The sequence below is a fragment of the Stenella coeruleoalba genome (genome assembly GCF_951394435.1).
Source record: "Stenella coeruleoalba genome assembly, chromosome: 19".
Lineage (NCBI taxonomy): Eukaryota > Metazoa > Chordata > Mammalia > Artiodactyla > Delphinidae > Stenella > Stenella coeruleoalba.
Window position 1 is genome coordinate 10,418,101 of NC_137165.1, and position 23,896 is coordinate 10,441,996.

At 37.4% G+C, this 23,896-nt stretch overlaps 1 protein-coding gene across 3 annotated transcripts in view; it reads left to right on the plus strand.

The window, feature by feature from the left end:
- RABEP1 (rabaptin, RAB GTPase binding effector protein 1) overlaps positions 1–23,896 on the plus strand; it is a 99,165-nt gene that overhangs the window by 16,031 nt on the left and 59,238 nt on the right. For all 3 annotated transcript variants that reach the window (XR_013825129.1, XM_079905774.1, XM_079905773.1), the window contains exon 2: positions 16,434–16,562. Coding sequence is in view for 2 of the 3 variants with exons in the window: in XM_079905774.1 (XP_079761900.1) it covers positions 16,434–16,562 (129 nt within the window). In the remaining variant the exon portion in view is untranslated. The remainder of the gene's footprint in view (positions 1–16,433; positions 16,563–23,896) is intronic.

Genomic DNA, 23,896 nt, shown 5'->3' on the forward strand with positions numbered 1-23,896 from the left:
TTTGGTTGCATTGGGTCTTAGTTGTGATAGGCGGGCTCTTTAGTTGTGGCTCGCCAGCTCCTTAGTTGCCACACGTGGGCTCCTTAGTTGTGGCTCACGGGCTCCTTAGCTGTGGCATGCGAACTCTTAGTTGTGGCATGCGTATGGGATCTAGTTCCCTGACCAGGGATCAAACCCGGGCCCCTGCATTGGGAGCACAGAGTCTTAACCATTGTGCCACCAGGGAAGTCCTCCATTATGGTTTATCACAGGATATTGAATATAGTTCCTTGTACTCTACAGTGGGACCTTGTTGTTTATCAGTTCTATATATGATAGTTTGCATCTGCTAACCCCAAACTCCCAATCCATGCATCTCCCACCCTGCTTCCCCTTGGCAACCACAAGTCTGTTCTCTATGTCTGTGAGTCTGTTTCTGTTTCATAGGTAAGTTCATTTGTGTCATGTTTTAGTTTCCATGTGTAAGTGATATCATATGGTATTTGTCTTTCTCTTTCTGACTTAACTTCACTTAGCATGATAATCTATAGTTGCATCCATGTTGCTGCAAATAGCATTATTTTATTTTTGTTAATGGCTGAGTAGTATTCCATTGTATATGTACCACATCTTGGTCCATTCATCTGTTGATGGACATTTAGGTTGTTTCCATGCTTTGGCTATTGTGAAAAGTGCTGCTATGAACATAGGGGTGTATGTATTTTTTTGAATTTTAGTTTTGTCCGGATATATGCCCAGGAGTGGGATTGCTGGATCATATGGAAGCTTTGTTTTTATTTAATTAATTAATTTATCTATTTTATTTTTGGGTCTTTGTTGCTGCATGTGGGCTTTCTTTAGTGGTGGTGAGTGGGCTTCTCATTGCAGTGGCTTGTTGCGGAGCATAGGCTCTAGGCTCACAGCCTTCGGTAGTTGTGGCTCGTGGGCTCTAGAGTGCAGTCTCAGTAGTTGTGGCACATGGGCTTAGTTGCTCCACGGCATGTGGGATCTTCCTGGACCAGGGCTTGAACCCATGACCCCTGCATTGGTGGGCGGATTCTTAACCACTGCGCCACCAGGGAAGCCCCTGATGTTTTTAGTTTTTTGAGGAACCTCCATACTGTTTTCCATAGTGGCCTCACCAACTTACATTCCCACCAACAGTAGGAGGGTTCCCTTTTCTCCACACCCTCTCTAGCATTTGTTATTTGTGGACTTTTTAATGATGGCTATTCTGACCAGTGTGAGGTGGTACCTCATTGTAGGTTTGATTTGTGTTTCTCTAATAATTAGTGATGTTGAGCATCTTTTCATGTGCCTTTTGGCCATCTGTATGTCTTCTTTGGAGAAATAACTAGTTCTTTTGCCCATTTTTCGATTGGGTTGTTCGTTTTTTGTTGTTGAGTTGTATGAGCTGTTTGTATATTTTGGAAACTAAGCCCTTGTCAGTTGTATCGTTTGCAAATATTTACTCCCATTCCATAGGTTGTCTTTTCGTTTTGTTTATGGTTTCCTTTTGGAAGGGACTTTTTACCTGTCTTCTGGTGTTTCACTTTGTATCTGAAGTTCTCAACCCTTCCTATCAGTTTATAACAGATTTCTTACCTTTGTCACTATTGACATTTTGCGCTGTATTATTCTTTGTTGTGTATGACTGTCCTGTACATTGTAGGATGTTAAATAAGCAGCATCTTTGGCCCCTACCCACTAGATGCCAGTACCCTTACCTATGCACCCCCCCCCCGACCCCACCCCTGGTTGTGACAACCAAAAATGTCTCCAGACATTGTCAAATATCCTCTGGGAAGCAAAATCACCTCCAGTTGAGAACCACTGGTTTATAACAAAATGCTTTAGAATGCACTGTTACCATTCTGATAAAGTTATACAAATGACTTAAAAAAAACAAACCCTAACAGTATAATGCCTTTAGTGTGAAGGAAAATAACTTATAATTAAGTATATATATTTCAACATGTAAATTAATGTGTGACTAAATAAAAGAGCCACCCCTAGAAGGTGGTATTACACTTGTTTATAAGTCCTATATTAATCACTATTAAATACTTATAGTCACAGGGAAATCTTTCTAGGCCATGGCAGGTCAGTGTTTGAACCCAGCTCTGCCACTTCCTAGCGGTGCAACAATAGGCATTTTACTTAATTTCTCAGAATGTTTTCTCACCTATAACTGGGGATGGTATGCCTACTTTATGGTTTGTTTTGAAAGTTTAATGAGCCAGTGTATAAAATAACTTGCCTAAGAGCTATATGTAAATTATATAATCCTTGCTACAACCCTAGAAGGTAGTACTATTCTAGTCCCCATTTTTACAGGTAGAGAGAAGGAACCAGTTTATAAGTGGCAGAGCTGGGATTCAAACATTAATTCCAGAGCCTGTGCTTTCAACTATTATGCTGTACGGCTTCCCATATAATACCTAATGAATAGGGGATACTTAACTGTTAGTTCCTGTTATTTAATTCTTTTTTCTAGCTTTGAGAGACACCCCCTCACCCTCCTCTCCATGTCATTAACATCAGCGCTCTCTCCTGGAAATTTTTTTACCTACTGGTTTCTCATTTCCCCTTCAGGGACATATAATTAATCTTCTTCATCCACACTTAGGATAACTATTTATCAAAATTCTGATGCCTTTCTATGTATGACTTTGATATTTCTGAAAGGCTCATAAATAATGCATTCAACTTCCCTTATAAATAAAATATAATGCTTGTCTTTTTATTATTTATTTATGAAGAACTTCTTTTCTGATAAATAACTTCTAATATCAGCTGTGTGGTTATATTGTAGCCTTTTTATAACACAAGTGTAGGGAGATAAGAAATTACATCTACATTTTAGGTTTTCCATGTTACAATGAAGGACAGTATGTACATAGGGAATTTGATTTGTTTTACAGTATAATCATATATGGTTCCAAGAGGTATCATATGTTGTGTTAGGCTTGACTTGTTCCTATGTAAACGATAAAAAAAAAAAAAATCTTCAAAAAAAAATCTTCAGAATATTCTGAGCAAATTTTCATTTTATATTAAAGGAATTTGGTAACCAGAAGTAATTAAATTTTTAATTAATAGTTCTCTACTGTGAATTGTATGTGTGAATATGTATAATGCCCCTTTATATGGAATGGTGGAGGGATGGTTTTATGGGCACATTATTTTTCAGCTGATTTAGACTTAAGCCCTCAAACACAGAAATGGTAAGACTTTAAAAAAAAAAGCAAACTTAGTCTTTTATATGGAATTTTTTAAACACTTGAAAAGTAAAGAGTTTAGTATGTAGACCCACCACCCTCTCTCTGTGTATCATGATTATCAATGCATGGCGGGTCTTGTTTCACCTATAGCCCTCCCCACCTTCCCTCCTGGATTTTTTGTTGTTGTTGTTTTTTTGTTTTTTAATTAATTAATTTATTATGGCTGCATTGGGTCTTCGTTGCTGCACGTGGGCTTTCTCTAGTTGGTTGAGCAGGGGCTACTCTTTGTTGCAGTGCACGGGCTCTAGGTGTGCAGGCTTCAGTAGTTGTGGCTTGCGGGTTCCAGTAGTTGTGGCTTACAGGCTTAGCTGCTCTGTGGCATGTGGGATCTTCCCGGACCAGGGATTGAACACGGGTTCCCTCCATTGCAGTGGTTACGAATCTGCCTGCCAATGGAGGGGACCCGTGTTCAATCCCTGGTCCGGGAAGATCTGTGGCACGTGGGACACGGGTCCCCTCCATTGGCAGGCAGATTCTTAACCACTGCACCACCAGGGAGGTTCCCCCTCCTGGATTTTTTAATAGCAAAACTCAGACATTAGATGATTTCATTTGGAAACATTTTAGTATATATGTAAACATAAAATGCAATACTACTATATCACCTAAAAACAGTAACTAATTCTTTAGTGTTTCTGAATATCTAGTCAGTGTTGAAATTTCCTCAGTTGTCTCAACTTAAAAAAAAAAATTGTTCAAATCAGGATCCAAAATAAAAGCTATCCTTAAGATTGGTTGGTGTGTCCTGTCTGTTTTTTTCCCTTACAATTTGTCTGTTGAAGAAATCCACCCTGTAGATTGTTCACACCTGGAATTTCCTAATTGCATCCATGTTGTGTTGGTCTCCATATTCTTGTGCCTTCTGTGTTTCCTCTAAATCGGTAGTTTGATCTAAAGTAGTGATTAGGTCCAGGTTTTTGTTTGTTTGAAATACGGTTTTATGTGTTATATTTTTTGGTGGTGGTTTTGTTGTGCTTTTTAAAAGAATATTTCAAAGTGGTAGCGTGTACCTCTATCAGGAGGTTCATAATGTCTGGTTGTCTCTTTGAGATGTTAGGACTGTTGATCATTGCCTAGATTTCTCCATTCATTAGGATTTGTAAAACAGCAAGTTATTAGCTGGAATAGTTCTGTAAAGAAAAATTCTCCTTGTATATTTTGCTACCTTATGGTGTAGGAAATGGAGAATAAATGCTTACTACTTTTCTCTTTGGTTACCAGTTTTCAAAATAATGACTTGGTTGCCTACAACCCTTCAAAGGTAACTAATCAGGGTTTTTTTTTCCTTCGTATATCATCAAGAACACATGGATTTAAATAATGTATATGTTTTGGGCTTCCCTGGTGGCGCAGTGGTTGAGAGTCCGCCTGCCGATGCAGGGGACACGGGTTCGTGCCCCGGTCCGGGAAGATCCCACATGCCACGGAGCGGCTGGGCCCGTGAGCCATGGCCGCTGAGCCTGCGCGTCCGGAGCCTGTGCTCCGCAACGGGAGAGGCCACAGCAGTGAGAGGCCCGCGTACAGCAAAAAAAAAAAAAATGTATATGTTTTACTTCATTGTAGTTACTGATTATATTAGTTTACTATGGCTGCTCCAACAAATTACCATAACTGGGTGGCTTAAAACAACAGAAGTTTATTCTCTCACAGTTGAGGAGGCCAGACGTCCAGAATCAGAATCACTGGGCTGAAATCAAGTGTCAGCAGGTCTGTACTCCTTCCAGAGGTTCTAGGGGAGCATCTGTTCCTTGCCTCTTCCTGCTTCTGGTGGCTGCTGGCATTCCTTGGCTTCCTCACTCCAGTTTCTGCTTCTGTTATCACATTACATAGTCCTCTTTGTGTCTGCTGAGGAACTCCTGTTTCTTATAAGGGTAGATATGATTGCATTTATGGCTCACTGGATAGTCCAGGGTAAACTACTCTTTTCAAGATCCTTAACTTAATTATATCTTTTACCGTATAACGTAATATTTATATGTTTGGTGATTAGGAAATTAATACATCTGAGGGGAAGGGTTGGTTCAACCTACCACACTGATGCTCAGATTATCTCATCTTTGGCCATTAAATCCTTTAAGTCGACTCCTTTGTTACAAAGGGAAGTCCTTTGATAAAACCCCAGTAGGTGCCAAGATGTTCCAGGTTTATCTTGTATATTTCCTGCCCCAGGCCGGGAATCAGAGTTTTTCCAAGGAACCCTGGTTACTTTTTGTGGGAAACAGTGTTTAGAGACCACATTCTAGGTGCTAGGGGCATAGCATGTATTTTTCTTAGCAATTTTTCTGAAATAAATTACGCTTTTACTTTGTTTTCTTAAACAGAGTACACTGGATATCACTGAATCTTTTATCAATGACTTAGTATGAACATTAGTTTTGGGACCAAGCTATATACTGGTGACTTCCCCAAGTGCTGCTGAATTTTTAAAAATTAGGTTTGTTTGCTTTTACTTTAAATGTAACCAAATTCCAGTTCAGTTCTAGTCATTGTTTTATTTTTTCTCTGTGACCCAGTCATCCAGTCTGTGGGACTTGTTTCTCACCTATGGGGCTTTTCAACGAACTGCACTAATCTCTAAACTCTGCTTTTTCTATATCCTTTGTTCTCTGACTCTAAGCAAAACTAAGTTTGTTAGGAGATAAAATTGGATCTTATAGAGTATAATAGTAAGTCAGATGGGAAGGGAAGTCTACTCAGCTAAGCATTCGAATGCATGAGGTTTTCATTTCTATTAAGCTTGAAGGCTCTTTTGGAGGTGGAGCAGTGTGGTGGGGGAGGGCTAGTTGCTCTTTGATGCGTGGTGAACAGTGCCAGACCTCTGGTAACAGCTTTAGTAAAGGTATTCATTTATTTGAATTTGAAAACGATTCAGAGTTTAACCAATAGCTTAAAAAAAAAAAACACTTTATTTTAAAATGGTTTTAGACTTATGGAAAAGTTGGAAAGATAGGACAGAGTTTTCATATACTGCACATCCAGGATCCCTTGTTAAAAACATGATGTATTAGTATAGTACATTTGTCAGTATTAATGAACTAATATTGACACATTACTCTTAACTGAAGTCCCTGCTTTATTCAGATTTTCTTAGCTTTTTCTTTTTTGGCAGAAAAGTAGAATTTATTGGTGGGCGTGAGTAAGGAGGGGACAGTGCCAAGGCTCTCATGAGTCCAGGGCCCGCTATTTGTCCAGGGGCCACGATTAGGGATGTATTTGACCCCACAGCCATCTGGGATGAGCCGCTTTTCTGCCACCATATTTTCAAATTCATCTGTATTAAACTTAGTAAATCCCCACTTCTTGGAGATGTGGATCTTCTGGTAGCCAGAGAACTTCAGCTTGGCCCTGCGTAGGGCCTCAGTCACATGCTCCTTGTTCTGCAGCTTGGTGTGGGTGGACATTATGACTTGGCCTATGTGGACCCTGGCCGCTGTGCCCTGGGGCTTTCCAAAGGCACCATGCATACCTGTCTGGAGCCTACATTGGGGACAGCACGCCAGTCACGAACGTTCACTGGAAAGGGCTGTTTCCAGGCTCTCTTAGGGCAACCCATACAGGCAACAGGCTGCATACACTATGGAGGAGGCTGCTGTTTGCAGCCGTTGCACACCGGGCCCCCACGGAGAAAAGAGCATGGTTGGCTTAATTGGCTGCAAAGCCTTAGTTTTTTCTTAATAACCTTTTTCTGTTTCTAGATACTATCTAGACACCACATTACATTTAGTCGCCATGTGTACTTTGGCTCCTCTGGACTGTGACAGTTTCTCTGACTTTTTGATGACCTAGTCAGTTTTAAGAAGCACTGATCCGGTATTTTTAGACTGTCCGTCGGTTGGGATCTGGCTTATGTTTTTCTCATGAATAGACTGGAATTGTGGGTTTTGGGGAGAAGACCACACAGGTAGAGTGCCACTTTTGTTGCATCATATCAAGGATGCATACTATCAGCGTGGCTTATCAGTGTTATCTGTGTTGATGCTAGCCTTGATCATCCCTGCTGGGTAGTGTTTGTTACAGTTTCAAGAAACTGAAGTTTCTCTCCCTCCCTCCCTGGCCTTTCCATACTGGTATCCTTCGGAAGGAAGTCAGTATGTGCCTCCACGTACTGTCATGAAATAAATCAACCGGGTTGATTATAAGCAGATTTTCTAGAGTTTTTTCTATCTTCTAACCAATGTTAACCTTTGTGGATTTTTTCTTTTAATCAGTGTCTAGAATTCTATGAGCAGTTTTTAAGAGAATGGTGATGGGAGTGACAATATGGTATGTTTCACTTAGTGTTTTTTGTTGCAGACAAAACATTTTGTCTGGTTTAAGCATAAAAGGAATTTTTGAGAAGATGTGAAGTAGTTTACAGAGTCATTGAGAAAGCGGGGAGACATAGATTGTAGGCCGTTGGTTCTCAAACTCTAGCATGCATCTCAAGAGCTTATTAAAGCACATTTCTGGGCCCCACACCCAGAATTTCTGAATCAAGATGGTCTGGGATGGGGTCTGAGAATGTGCACTTTTAACATGTTCCCAGGTGATAGTGATTCTGTGGTCTCAGAAGCACACTTTGAGAATCACTGCTGTCTCTGGCTAAAAGCTGCCACAGAACTGGCCTGACAGGCAAGACTGTTTTCTCTGGTGCTGAGGAGCATATGAAGCTCCATTATAATACAGTTGCTATTGCTACTTTCACTGATGCCGTTTCTGCTCCAGGAACTGGACTAACCGCTGGGAAGCTACTGAAAGCCTTACAGCAGCAAGAATGGAACCTTGTTTCTTTACACTGCTCAATTCTGAACTGAAGTTGCAATTGTGTGTGTCTGATTGGAGAGCCTTAGGTGACATGCTTGCATTCTGGTTTCAAGCGAGACTGGGAATTTGTGTTTGAATTCTGTTTTAGAGAGCTGAAACTCATAAAATGGAATGTCTTTAAATGTAGAAAGACTAAAAAATGATGGGCAGCCGTGGATATGACAGTTGTCTACTACAGCAGTGCTCTGCAAGGGGAGAAAGAACTTGCACCAGAATGTAAATTAGTGTACTGCTTCCTTCATCAGAAAATGCCCGATGAACTGAGCAATGTGCTTAGGGTCTTAGTTGATTTTATGTTCTTACACAAACTCCTTATCTTATTAGACCAGCAACAGTCTGCATACTATAGTAGAGTAACACTGTGCTAACTGTAAAAGCACAGGGGAAAAGGGAATCTAGTGTTTTAAGATGACTGATCTTAGTGTATAAGTTGGCCCTGAAGTATGGTGATACTTGAAGCAGGCTGGCAAATTGGGAAAAATGGAGAGTGTAAGAAAAATAGAGGTAAAACTGAGAGCTCAAAATATCCAGGGTATCACCCCCCACCATAAGCTCTCTAGGACAGTGCTGTCCAGTAGAGATGTAGTGTGAGCCAAAGGGTGTAACTTAAGTTTTTTCTAGCAGCCACATTAAAAAAGTAAAAAAAACAAAACAAACACTTGCAAATACAGAAACAGGTGAAATAAATTTAAAAAAATAACGGCTTTATTGAGATTTAATTCATATAGCAAAATAATTTTAATTAAATTAAAACCATTAAAACCATTTAATTTAATTAAAACCATTAATTAATTAGTGGTTTTAACTCAAAACCACTAATCTTTTAGTTGCTATGGATTTTCCTTTTCTGGACATTACATATAAATGGAATCATACAATATGTAGCCTTTGGTGTCTGGCTTCTTTCACTTAACATAATGTTTTGAAGGGTCATCCATCTTGTAACTTGTAACTTCATTCCTTTTTTGGACATATAATAGTCCGTTGTCTGAATATACCAAATTTTGTTTAGCCATTCATCAGTTGAGTGACATTTGGGTTTCCTTTTTTTAGCTATTATGAATAATGCTTCTCTGAACATTTGTGTATAACTTTCTGTGGAGATTAATAATGTATTTTATTTACCCAGTATATTCCAGATGTTACAGTTTCTACATGTGATCACTATAGAAAGTATTAATGAGATAATAAAATTTTTTTTGTACTAAAGTCTTCAAAATTCCATATATATTTCATACTTAACACATATCTTAATTTAGATAGCCACATTTCAGGTATTCAGTAGACTCATGTAGCTAGTGGCTGCCATATTGGAAAGCCAAGAAGTAACTCATTGGGACTTACGTGCAAAGTGGGGAAAGTCGCAGTTTTCCCCGTGTCAGAGATGTTTGCTTGCTGGCTCCTAGACAGATATGCATTACTGTCTTGCTCCCTTTGCCTTTGATTGTTCCCAGTTGAATACTCTTCTCTCCTTTGCTTCTTTAGATCCTTGCTATCTTTTAAAATCCTGACTTATGTTCCTCTTCATCAGTGGGTTTTAGTTATTCCAGCTCACTTTTTCATTTACTTATTTATTTAGTAAATGTTTATTGAACACCTTCCGTGTGCTAGTCACAGTTCTAGGTGTTAGAAATGTAGCAACGAGCAGAATACATAAAGTCTCCATTTTCGCTGAGGGTCTGCTTGAGTATGGAGCAATATTTAAACAGTCAGATATTTAGAGAAATAATTTCAGATAGTGATAAGTGCTATGAGGATAATAAAACTGGCTATGAGGAGAGCATTTAGGCTGTTACCAAGCACTGATTTATTCTTGTGATTGTAAACACATACCACAATAAAGCTGATTAAAAAATAATTTATGCTAAAATTTACTAGTTTTAACTATATAGATTCATGAGTTTTCACAAACCTATATAGTTTGTAACCATCACCATAATTGTTTTATAGAACGTTTTACCCCAAAAAGTTCTTTCATGACACTTTGTGGTTAAATTCCCCCCCCCCCCCCACTTCTGGGCAAATGCTGATCTGCTTTCTGTCATTATAGTTTGTCTTTTCTAGAATTCATATAAGTGGGATCATACTTTTTGTATCTGATTTCTTTCACTGAGCGTGATGTTATTGAGATTTAGCCGTGTTGTGTGATTAGTAATGCATTCCTTTTTGTTGCTGTCTAATATTCCATTGTATGGATACACTATTATTGGTCCATTTATAGTGGGCATTTGGGTTATTTCCAATTTTTGGCTATTATAAGTAAAGCTGCTGCAAGCATTTGTGTACAGATCTTTGTGTGGAAATATGTTTTCATTTGTAGGATTTCTGTATCATATGGTAGGTGTGTGTTTGTAAGGAACAGCCAAACTGTTTTCCAAAGTGGTTGTACTATTTTGCATTCCCACCAGCAACCTTACAGACAGTTGGTTAATTCAAGCACAAAGTAAGGATTAAATGCAACTTCACTGATAGTGAATTCTCAGAGTTCCAAGCCAGGTCCTGAAGTGGCATGATGTAGTTCTACTTGTGAATGCCAGTAGAGTTAACAGGCATTCAGTTTTTCAGAAAACTGAATTCTTTCGGCTGTTTCCTTAAGTAAGCCTTCTTTAAGTTTTAAACTTAAGATATTTAAGTTTTGAATAGCTTTCTTTGTCTTGTAAGTGGGGCTCTAAAATATTTAAATATCCAATATTATCTGATAATAATATAAGCAGACTGATATCTGCTTATCAGTCCAGTGAGAGTCATGCTTTTTCTTTTTTTTGTCCAGTTTTTTTTTTGTTTAATTTTTATTGGAGTATAGTTGCTTTGCAATGTTGTGTTAGTGTCTGCTGTACAGCAAAGTGAATCAGCTATACATATACATATATCCCCTCTTTTTTGGATTTCCTTCCCATTTACGTCACCACAGAGCATTGAGTGGAACTCCCTGTGCTATACAGTAGGTTCTCATTAGTTATCTATTTTATACATAGTATCAATAGTGTATATATGTCAATCCCAGTCTTCCAATTCATCCCACACCCCCTGCCCTTCCCCTTTGTATGCATATGTTTATTCTCTACCTCTGTGTCTCTATTTCTGCTTTGCAAATAAGATCATCTGTACCATTTTTCTAGATACCACATATGTGTTAATATACGATATTTGTTTTTCTGACTGACTTCACTCTGTATGACAGTCTCTAGGTCCATCCATGTCTCTGCAAATGACACAATCATGCTTTTTCATCTGGCTTGGCATTTGGTATTTGAAATAGTTGAGAAGTAGAATAATACCAGTTTATACAAATTGAATAGGTAACTATCCATTTTTATCCATGCGTATTTATATCAGCTGTTGAACACAGGCTTTTGACAGTTATGGTAATTGGGCTAAATGTAATCAGAAATTCAGGTGATTTAAAAATTATCTGGTAAAATGAATGTAATTGTGGTTGAACTGTATTGTATATCTTGACCAGTATTAAAAAATGTCCATAGTTTATTTCAACTATATAGTTAGCTTTTTTTTAAAATTGAAGTACAGTTGATTTACAATGTCATGTTAGTTTCAGGTATACAGCACAGTGATTCAGTTATGTGTGTGCATATATTCTTTTTCAGATTCTTTTCCTTTATAGGTTATTACAAAATATTGAGTATAGTTCACTGTGCTATACAGTAGGTCTTTGTTGGTTCGTTATCTATTTAATATATAGTAGTGTGTATAGTTAATTTTTCAAGTTATCTTTATTTGTTTCAGACTTTGCGTGGTTCACATTGTCAATATATATTCCATATGGGAGTATATGGTGGAATATAGCTTTATAGCCTTTAAAAATACAGGAATAGAGCCTGGAATATAGTTTATACTGCATTGTTTGTCTACTGAACATTCCCTGAAATCCCCATTCCTTTGCTCACAGTTGCTTCTTTTCTCTGTTTTTGACTTTTTTCAAAACTTTGTTTACCTGCTTGTCTTAATTGATAACTTTGCTTAAATACAATTTCTGGAACACTTAAAAAGGAATTGATTATTAAGTAAGTGATTTATGAACATTTTAGAAAATAAAATGATTTTGTAGTTATCAATAGGAAGAATCTCTAGAACAAGTTGAGCCTAATGTACATCTCCATTTTTTTTAAGGACAGTTGTCAACCTGAAATCATTTAAATTCTGAAGTTGTTAATAGTAACTATCGTTTGAGTGCCTCTTATATGTGAGTTGCTTTTATATGATGGTATATTTAATCCTCATTGCATGTGATACTCTGCAAAATGGGTATCATCTTTACTTTAATGAAATTTTGGAAAGGTTAAACTTGTTTTCCCCAGTTCATATATTGAAAGTGCTTGGGTTTGGGTTGAAGCACAAGCCTCTCTGAGTCTGAAATTGTAGATGGCTTATTTTTGAATTTTAATAAGGCATTTGACTATACTGGTATGAAATCATGGATGAGATGAAATGTGATTTGATACTGAGGATGGTTGGAATGAATTTGTAACTAATAGAGCAATCTAATATATCAGTATCAACCTCTCCTGAGATCTCGGGTGATGCACCAAAGGGCTCTATCTCTAGCTTTAACTTAAAACTTTGTTTTCAAACAAAACTCTGCAGTATGGCTGAACCGCACTAGTATAGGTTGGAGGAAGCCTTGGCTTAAGTCTAAGTGAAAAGGATTTAAGAACAGTGTTAGATTAACATTAATCTTCTGGGCTAACAATGACAATGTGAAGTCATGGCCAAAAAAAGCTAGGGTAAATTTACAGTACATTATTAAGCATATAGCCCCCAGATATAATGTTTCTACTAAGCTGGTATTGAGTTAGGATCAGTGTGTCCTATTTTATGTAGAATTTTGACTAACTGTAGTGTTCAGAGAGAGCAACTTGAGATAATGAAGAATTTAGAAGTTATTAAAGGGTTAGGAGATGTTTCATCTGGAGAAGAAAGGAGAGGGCAAGTATAGATGTTAGATATTAGAAATTTTCCTTGCTAATTCTGTAGGCCAAAACTAAGATCTCTCAGGAAGATGATTTAGGGTCCTGTTACTAAAAACAGATATTTATAACAGATGACCAATTGTCCAAGTAAAGGGGGAAGGATAATCTAAAATTTCTTAATGGTGGAATTGGCTACCCCATGAGGCAGTGAACTGAGTTATTAGATTTATGTTCATGTGTAAGCCATATGATCACATGTCTGTGTCGTTACAGAAATGGATTCCTACATGAGTTAGGAATTGGTGGTTTTCAAACTATTTTAACCTCTCTCCACAGTAAGAAACACTTTTTCCATTGCAACCCAGTTATGAAATAACACATACCCATATTAAATGTGTTGCTGATATTTCCTATTATATTTTATTAACTTTAAAAGGCAGACTGGGGCTTCCCTGGTGGCGCAGTGGTTGAGAGTCCGCCTGCCGATGCAGGGGACATGGGTTCGTGCCCCGGTCCGGGAAGATCCCACATGCCGCGCAGCGGCTAGGCCCGTGAGCCATGGCCGCTGAGCCTTCGTGTCCGGAGCCTGTGCTCCGCGACGGGAGAGGCCACAACAGTGAGAGGCCCGCATATGGGGGGTGGGGGAAGAAAAAAAAAAAAGGAAGCCATTGCATAACATAGTGTCCCACCTTTTTTTATTACTCAAACGAAGGTAGCAATATACGGAATGTGTGGAATGTTTAACAAAGGCTGATATACTAATAGCTGTCAGCTGTGAGTTACAGCAGGCTTAATATTGTTGAAGTTGGTGTTAACAATTTGTCCATGTTGATACATGGTAGTAGGGAAGGATATGAGCTGGAAGTCTAAGCATGGAACTGAGTCAGAATCATGAGGCTGGAAGTGACTTTTGGTCTTTTGTCAAAGCCAGTTGATCACTCTGCTGTTTTCCCTTATTCATTAAAAAATATATATATTTATTTATTTGGCTGCACCAGGTCTTAATTGTGGCACACGGGATCTTTAGCTGTGGCACGTGGGATCTAGTTCCCTGACCAGGGATCGAATCCTGGCCCCCTGCATTGGGAGAGTGGAGTCTTAACCTCTGGACCACCGTGGAAGTCTCTCCTTATTCATTTAATATCAGTAAATCTCACTAGTTTACAGCTAACGTCCTTTTTTTTCTATATGCCAGGCTAAGTGGTTTTTTACATGAACTATTAGCTAGTTATTGTGAACTGCTCGTCACCATGTTAGAAAAATAATAAAGTATTTTGTGTGATGAGATGTTTTCAGTTTGATTTGTGGTTGGTTGCTCATGCATTATGATATAGGATATGCCTGTTTGTAAACTTTCTGTCTCATGCAAGGTGAATTGATTTTTCTACATATAGCAGTAGAGGCATTCTTGTAAAAAGCAGTTGTTTTGGCCTTTGTGTTGTAGAATTGCAGTATGTTAGAAGTACTTGAGCTGGATTTAAAAAAAATTTGGGGGGGAGATTTTAAGTTTTTTTATTAAGAAAACAAATAAGGGAGTTACTTGGTGTATCCTCAATGGGATCATGACTCCTGGAATTGAAATTTGTTCTGAATCGTGAGAGAGGCAGCCAGACCTGTGGGTGTGGATGGCGCCTGAACTGTGGGTCAGAGCCAGGACAGCGTTGGGAGTAGTGGAAACACGCTTAATCTTTATTGGCTGTAATTTTAAAGGCTGCATTTTAGTTTTTATTGATTCATTAGCCTTCGCTCCTAAATATAAATATAATGTTGAAAGGTATGGACATTTTGTGTGTGTGTGTATGTGAGTGTGTTTTAGTAGAAGGTAGTAGTGGGTGGGAATGTAGTTGTTAGGGAAAAGTAAGAACAGAGGGATCCTGCTTTTTCTTCTTTATTTTCCAGTGCCCTTCCTTAACCCATGTATTAATCAGTAGGTACCAGTAACTTTAAAATGTTAAGTGGAAAATTTGCTTAATTTATTTAACAATTGGAATTGGACAATAAAAATACCAAGACAGGTAAATAGCACAGAGAACCCATTTCCTTCATGATTTCAAATGGTAAATATGAAATAACTGCACGGTCCTCCTTCCAGTGGATTCTCCATCCTTGTCTTTCTCTGAAGGTTAGCACATGTTCAGATGACCAGATGTCATTCTTTGCTTTGACCTAAAGATCCTAGATGTTTGCTCCTCAAAATGACTCCTTATCTTTAATGACATGGAACTCAAAGCAGCTGTCATTTCCTTTTTTTGCCATGGATTGCATCGATGCTGTTAGATCTGTAGTGAAGCTAGTCTGAAGATGTCATGGGAATGAGCAAATAGTGGTTTTAGTTAATTGTTTATTATCAAAGGAGTTGTAGAGAACTTTGCAAAGCACATGGAAGAAATTAATGAGCCATAATTCTATTTCTCATAGACAAATCATTGGTGCATTTTTTCCAGTCTTTTTTCTGTGTGTTACAAAATTATAATCTCAGTTAAATTGAGTAATAGGTTGTGGGGGAAGACCTTCAGAGATAATCTCAGATCATGGTTAAAATTTTAGTAAATCATGATTATCTGGGGGTGGCTCGTTGTAGGGAACTGAGACCTCTGCTGACCTAGGTAATCAGGCAGAGGTGTTAGTACTGATAAGTATCCCCTGGAGTGATTAGGGTCATAGTTTTGTGGCTAGGTTGCTGTTGGGGAAAAGGAGGAGGTCAGGGGTTTGGACTCCTGAATTCCCTCTCCTTGCTTGAACCAAAAGACCCTCTGGGTTTGGTCAGAATAGGTGTTTATATAATTAGCTGTGGCCAAATTATAGAGCCCCTAAAGTAAAAATGTGTCCGAATCCCTGCCATACCACAATCAAGTTAATCTAAAAACCAGATAATCTCCCAGTCATTGAGAGTTCATACAGAATGTACGATTCTGTATCCTTTCTGTATGAAAGGTTTCTTGATTATGATTTCAGTATAATGGTAATGAATCATCTTGAAATTGGGAGAGTAGTTCAGGCTGGTATGGCTGTCCTAATCAGGGTGCCCTTTAGATTTTGCTCATAACACTTGAGAGAGACAGAAGCTAGCAAGATTGGTAGTGGGTTCATTTGTGAGGTAAATAGCCCAAATAATCCAAAATTTAACAATTCTGTAAGTGGATTGACATTCTGTCAGTTATACAAAGGAATTTAGAAGCTTTCTTTTGGGAAATTTGCCTTATGCGATTCTCCATATATGTGCTGTTTCACTTTACATGATTCATTCACAATGTGTGTATTAAGTCTAGGAGAAGTGTCTTTTTTGAAAAATTAGAATTTCCTAGAATATATTAGATCTTTGGAAGAAGGTTGACCACTTGTTTCATTATAGAAATGTGTAGCCACAATACTAATTTATTCTTGTAACTTAATTTATGAATAAAAGTTATTACTTGTTAACTAGTATTTTTCTTTCCAGTTTCTCTTCAGCAACGGGTAGCAGAATTGGAAAAAATTAATGCAGAATTTTTACGTGCAAAGCAGCAGCTTGAGCAAGAATTTAATCAAAAGAGAGCAAAATTTAAAGAGTTGTATTTGGCTAAAGAGGGTAAGTTTATAAGTCTTCCCCTAACCCCCATACTAAAACTGCCTTAAAATGTCAAGTTTCTTGGTAGTACAATGTTAATTTTATCATTGAATAAATCTTGATTTTATTTCTACTTGCGTAGTATAATAGAAGCCTATTTAGAGGCTAGGGTTAATAATGAAATTGAAAAACAAGTTGAATAATGCATTACTCAGATAGTCCTTTGTCTTTTGCCCTTGATGATATTTAAGATGGTAGGCTAGATAGTCCTGGGACACAGGACTTTCAGTCCCCTTAGCACTTGGGAGATAGCCCCGGGCAAATCAGGACTGTTGGCATTCTAATAATAGCCTTAGCTGTGTTATAGTACAACTGACATTTCATGTAATTTATTCAACAATGTTAATTATCAGTTAATATGTTTAATACCTACTATGAGGTGGGCATTGTGCCTAAGTGCTGGGTATACAGAAGGGGCAAGATTCATGTGGCTTTTTTACTCATAGGAGTTGAACTCTACTGAGGAAAACAGATTAAGTAATAGTGAGTTGTTTAAAAAAAAGCAAAGTGTATAAGGCCAATGTATGAGATCATATCATGAGGGAGATCTACTCTGAAGGATGAGGGAAAGGGTTTACATTTTGGGTATTGACATAGGAAAGTATAGATATGATTTCCACAGCCCTCTAGACCAGTGAGTGATTCTCAAAGTGTGATTGTGGAATAGCAGCATCAGCATTATTATCTCCTGGGAAACTTGTTAGAAATGCAAAATGTTGGCTCCTACCCCAGACTTATTGAGCCAGACACTCTGGGATTAGGGTCTAGCAGTCAGTGTTCTAAGACGCTCACCAGGTAATTCAGATGCACACCAGATTTTGGGAACCACTGCTCTAGTATAGACCAGCAGCTCTCAAACTTTAAAGTGGATGAAAATCACCTGGAGAACTTATTGGAACATGGTATGTTGGGCTGGAGCCTGAGAATTTGCATTTCTAATAAATTGTAGGCGACTGCAGTATGGTCAGTCCAAGGGCCACAGTTTGAGGACCACTACTCTCGACCAGTGATCCTTCAACTTTTAAGTTTATATACTCTGTAAAATGATTATAAACATCCCTCACACCTTAAAAATTTTTTAATTTTAAACATAAAAAATTCAAAGGATGTAAATTCTATCGTATTGTTAACACTGACAATTTAAATTAAAACTTCATGCTTTTAAACATGGAATCAATCATAGTGATTTAATATCCATCACCATCCATTTAATAAAAAATACGTGAATAAATTCTTCAGGAATTTTACATTTCTCTCCCCTTGTGTTAGGTGTTTTTTTTTTTTTAATGTCTCCCTCAGAATTTTATTCTAAAAAGTGTTTTTTAGCACACAGACCTGAGTGTGCATCAGAATTTTACCTATAGGGTTTGTTAAAACAAAGATTGCTGGGCCGCACCCCCAGAGTTTCTGATTCACTAGGTCTGTGGGATCCTAGAATTTGCATTTCTAGAAAGTTACCAGGTGATGCTGATATTGTTGGTTCAGCGGCCACACTTTGAGAACCACTGGCCTAAAGTAATATTTTGTGCTTGGAAGCCATTAAAAAAAATTGGTCAGACGTCTCTGCAATAAAAATATGCATGTAAATTTCTTTTGTATTGAGATATCATTACAGTTTAAGTAGACAATTGATTACATAAATATTGTACACACTTAAAAAATAATTGTTAAGTTGTAAAAATTATTGGAAATGCAGGTCTTATGAGATATATTGCTTCTCCCTCCCAATTAAGTCATTAACCTCTGGTGAATATTATTAATGTCTAGAAAAAGGTATGTTTAAGTTTTTTTTTTTTAATGGATATAAGTTGGGAGTTCCCTGGTGGCCTAGTGGTTAGGATTCTGGGCTTTCACTGCTACGGCCCAGGTTCAATCCCTGGTCAGGGAACTGAGATCCCACAAGCCGCACGGTGTGGCCAAAAAAAAAAAGATATAAGTTAAGCCCTTGATCTCATAAATAAGTAGATGGAAATAGAAGTGGGTTTTTTTTTAAATAGTGACTGTTATTCTTTTAACTCTTTCTGAATTACGTGTTAAATCACATAGTGCTCTAGCTTCAAAAATATTTTTATTCTATAGGTTGACAACTCAAATAGATCTTCTTTCAGTTTTGTTGAAATAGACTTTGCAACCCACATGACCTGCCAAAAGATTCATTACCCAGTTATTAGTCATTCACTTTTTAAAAATAAGTTTATTTATTCATTTATTTCTGGCTGTGTTGGGTCTTAGTTGCTGCACGCGCGCTTTCTCTAGTTGCGGCGAGCGCGGGCTACTCTTCATTGCGGTGTGCAGGCTTCTCATTGCGGTGGCTTCTCTTGTTGTGGAGCACGGGGTCTAGGCGCGTGGGCCTCAGTAATTGTGGCATGTGGGCTCAGTAGTTGTGGCTCGCGGGCTCTAGAGCGCAGGCTCAGTAGTTGTGACACAGGCTTAGTTGCTCTGCGGCATGTGGGATCTTCCCGGACCAGGGCTTGAACCTGTGTCCCCTGCATTGGCAGGCGGATTCTTAACCACTGAGGCACCAGGGAAGCCCAGTCATTCACTTTTTTGTTACTGACATTGATATTTTAAATTGTTCCTCTGGTTTGATATCACAGAGAAGTTTTTACACAGTAAGGTAGTGAACCATAGTAAAACTCAGGATGGGTGAAAGCCTTTCATTTGTTAAGTAGGGAGAAGGGTGTTAAGAAAAGGAAGGTGGCCAAAGAGAATCTACACATAAATAGCTCTCTGTTTTAGGAAAGATTATTTATGTAAGTTGAGGACCTAGAGTTTGATTCCTTTAAAACAACATGTGCCTATGAATCCCTTGGAAAGTCTTTACGTACCCCCTCGGGTGTACCCCACTTTGAAGACCACTGTCCTGAAGTGGTGTTATTCAGACTATATGTTGTAACTCATTGATGGATAGCAAAATTGAGTGCGTTGTGACCAGCAAGTTTTAAAAAGAAATGCAGTGGAAAGTAACAGCACGTTATTTACTTGGTAAGGTTAAGTAAGTATAATTGAACAAAATTTTTTGTTTCAGTTACATATACACACGTATGTATAGAGTTGTGTGATAAAATATATTTTTTGCTGTGAATTATGGTAAAAGCAGTTTGAAAGCCACTGTTCAATAAGATGGAAGATTCCTAGGCCTCACAGAATTCAGCCCATGGCTTGGAAAGGTTTACTGACTGTAGTGTGGGATGGGATTCTGTTTTCTCGTGGGTTGCAGGAAGGCTGGCTGTTCCCTATTAATTTTGTTCCTCCATAGGATGATAAGGAGATGGGAAAGCTGGTGTTCCTGTCTAGGCATGGTGGCAGTCTGCAAGGCACTGTGGAGGTTGGGATGAATGAAATATGGTTTTCATCTTCAAGAAAGATATGTATTATCTACTGGGGTAGATAATACATTTTGCACAGTATCATTGTTATTTGAATATATGTTGTTGTCCTGAGAAATGAGTTCTGTCCAGTTCTTCAGTATGTTCATGTGAATTTTTTAACATCTTCCTTTTAAATTTTGTTTTAACCTTGAATTGATGAAATACTACTTTAAACTCTGTGCAATGGTATGTTCTTGTCAGGGTGAGTGTAATACATTTTAGTGTGTATGTATGAGGCCGTGGCAGTATTTCCTCTGATGACCAATTCAAACTCACTGTGATACTAGCTAGTGGCATTCTCTTTTCTCTTTACTTCTCACAACCAATAATTCTGACGCTTGATCATCCTCTCTACACTTTTTTTCTTTCAGTCTTTGCTTATCCAATAAATTCAAGTTTATCTTGTCCAAAGTTTGTTCATTTTGCTTTCTGTTTTTCTCTGTCCCCAAATAAAGATGCTAGGGTTTCCTTTGTTTGCTTATCTTCTTTTTTTAAATTATAAAATTGACTTTTCTGTAAAATTCTGAAGAAATGAAAATGACTAAGAACCTCTCATTTCTGAAATACATTATCAATTGCAGTTTTATATCTCTAAGCAGCTTGTAATATGGGTTTGTTCAAAAACATGCCTGCTATGTTAAATTGCTTTGACTGCATCTAGACCCAATAAATAATATGTATGTGTACTATTGTATCTTTACTATCTGAAGTTCTCAATGAACTTAAACTGGCCATAAAGAACAGGTGAGGTAACTTATTACAAAATTTCAAAGGGAATACTGTGATCCTTTTTAAGAGTTTTTGGTGTCATTTCTAAAGAAATTGCACAGTGTGTAAAAGGTAAATGTTGATTTAGTTTATGGCTTGGCTGATTGCCTATATCATAATAAAAAACAAATTGAAAGATGTCCTCTAAAGCAGCAGCTTATATTATTGCATGAAGTATATATCTAGTCTTCTGTGATTGTCACAGGTGATAACAGTATAAGCCATGGTTTTGATGTGTTCAGTAGTCTTTGTTTTATCTTTCAGCAAACCAGGTCACAGTAACCCCAGAAGTCCAAACACTGGTGTTTTTACCAATAAGAATAACTTTTGCTTTGGCGTTGTAATAGCTGTGCTTTCATTTATTTGGAGAGTGGCTGAAATATAAGTGCAAATAGTAATGAGGAGTGCTAATAAAAGGGATTATTACCTCTTGACTCCTCTTACTGTCTGTTCCTGCCTTAGTACCCATTCTTTTCCCAGCTTCTTCAACTGGGAATGTTATAACTATTTCTGAAAGTTTTGTTGGTTTTCTGTTGAACTTGAAAAAGGGATTTAGCTTTCAAAAAAATGTTTTTGATTTAGCTTTCTGCTTTAACCAATTTCAGTACAAAGCTTGGCACTGCAACAGTGTTTGTGTTTTGGAAATCCTCAATCTTGGGCAATGAGTAAGAGCCTGTTACACGAGGGAGCAAACAAAAGGCCATAGAGTTCTCAATTTGAAGGAGAATAGTAGAAATAGAGCTCATGTTAGTCACCAGAAGACAGTGGAATTTTCTAGTGGTGTTCAAAAGGATTTTGTACATGGTTATAACATATATAAAGCTCTGATGCTAACTAACCAGAGCAATAGTTAAAAGCTAGGTTTAGGAAGATATTTATGGTTCAGATGCCTTAAGTTGGTACTTAGATATGGAAATAAAACTGGAGTATATTTAAAAAATTGAAAACCATTAGAAATCTTGGAAACAATAAATAAATTGAAATAAGGTAAGTAGATGGTTTAAATGGTAGACACAGATTTTAAAAATTAGAAAATGGTATTGAGGAGTTCTCCCTCCCAGTGAGACAGAGAAATATCAAAGAGCAATTGACACAGAGGATGAGTTGAGTCTCCAACACACATCAAAAAGAATTCCAGGAGAAGATAATGGAGGGAGTAGTAGAGAATATTTGAGGAGATAATAACTGAGATTTTTTCAAGCATTAAGAAACAGTAGTGAGTCCTCAACATAAATACTGAGTACCAGGTAGGGTAAATAATAGTAAATTCATACTTTGACGCATCTTAAACCGTGGAACCTCAAGAATGAAAAGAAAATATTGAAAGCTACCAGAGGGAAGTAATAATTATGCTGACAGGAGATACCACATAAGCAGAATAGATGCCTGGAGACAATGAAATAAGATCTTCAGAGTGCAGAGAAAAAGCAGTTGTCAACCTAAAATTTTATGTACAGCTAAATTATTTAAGAGGGAGAGCAAATAAGATATTTCAGGCATACAAAAACTGAGAGCATTTATCGCCCACATAAATCACCAGAAGAACTAGTAAAGATAACATTTACAAGAAAAGTAAACATAGAGGGAACATATAGGATATAAGAAACAGTACCAACCATAGAAACTAATAAATCTGACTATAAAAAACAAAACCAAAAAACTTCTGAGTTCATTTTAATTTTTTAAAAGAAGAAAATAAAACAAATGAGGCAATAATAACAAAATTGGAACTTATGGCTAACAGCATTGCGGGGACATAGAAGGGTATTTCACAATGAATGAAACAGTCTGCAAAGAGAATGTAATAATCATGAACTTGTCTGTACCTAACAAAATAGCCATGGCATGTCATAAAGAAACAAAAGGCGATAGAATTACAAGAAGTTGATAACTGCACACATATGAGATGTTTAACATTATATCAATTGCTAGATCAAGCAGTAGGTAGATATAACAACTTTGAGCAACAGAATTTTAAAAAGTTTGATCTCCTAGGAATGATGTACCCAAGAAACTGAAAATATACATCCTTTTATATTCATAAGGAGCACTTAAAATACTGTGTATATCTCAAAGGAATACTCAACATATTTTAAAAGTCAAGCTACTTACCATGTTTTGTTACCTAGTGCAGTTAGAAAGATTTTAAGCAACAATGTAAATGTTTTTTAAAGTTTGGAAACCAAGAATGCATTCCTGTTGCTCATGAGTTCAAGAGGAAGTCATGAAGATTGCAAAATATTTAGAATACAATGAATATACTTGTGGGATGCAGCTAAAACAATACTTTGAAAATAAGCTTATAACTTTAAAAACATTTATTAAAATTAATTTATTAAAAGACATGAGAGGGGCTTCCCTGGTGGCGCAGTGGTTGAGAGTCCGCCTGCTGATGCAGGGGACATGGGTTCGTGCCCCGGTCTGGGAAGATCCCACATGCCGCGGAACGGTTGGGCCCGTGAGCCATGGCCGCTGAGCCCGCGCGTCCGGAGCCTGTGCTCCACAATGGGAGAGGCCACAACAGAGAGAGGCCCGTATACTGCAAAACAAACAAAAACAAAAACAAGACAAAACAAAAAAAACCATGAGAAATTGAAACTAAATGATCTAAATGTTTAACTCCAGAAGCTAGAAAAAATAGTGAACCCAAAGGAAATAGAAGAAATAAAATAATAATAGAAATCAATGAAATAGAAAGCAAAGTTAAGAGTTAAGCTCAATAAAATCAAAAGCACATGTTTTGGATGAAAACTCTAATTTGAAAAGATACAAGTGTTCATAGCAGCACTATATTTTTAAAAATTAAAAAAAAATTTAAGTATAGTTGATTTATAGTGTTACAAATACCACATAGTGTTTGTCTTTATGTATCTGACTTACTTCACTTAATATGATAACCCTATTTATAATAGCCAAGACATGGAAACAACCCAAGTGCCCATTAACTGATGATTGGTTTGAGAAGATGTGATATATAGAGATACACACACATACACACGCGCGCGCACAATGGAATACTATTCAGCCATAAAAAAGAATGAACTATTGCCATTTGCAGCAACATAGATGGACCTGGAGAATATCATACTAAGTGAAGTAGGTTAGAGAAAGACAAATATATGATACCACTTATATGTAGAATCTAAAAAATAATAC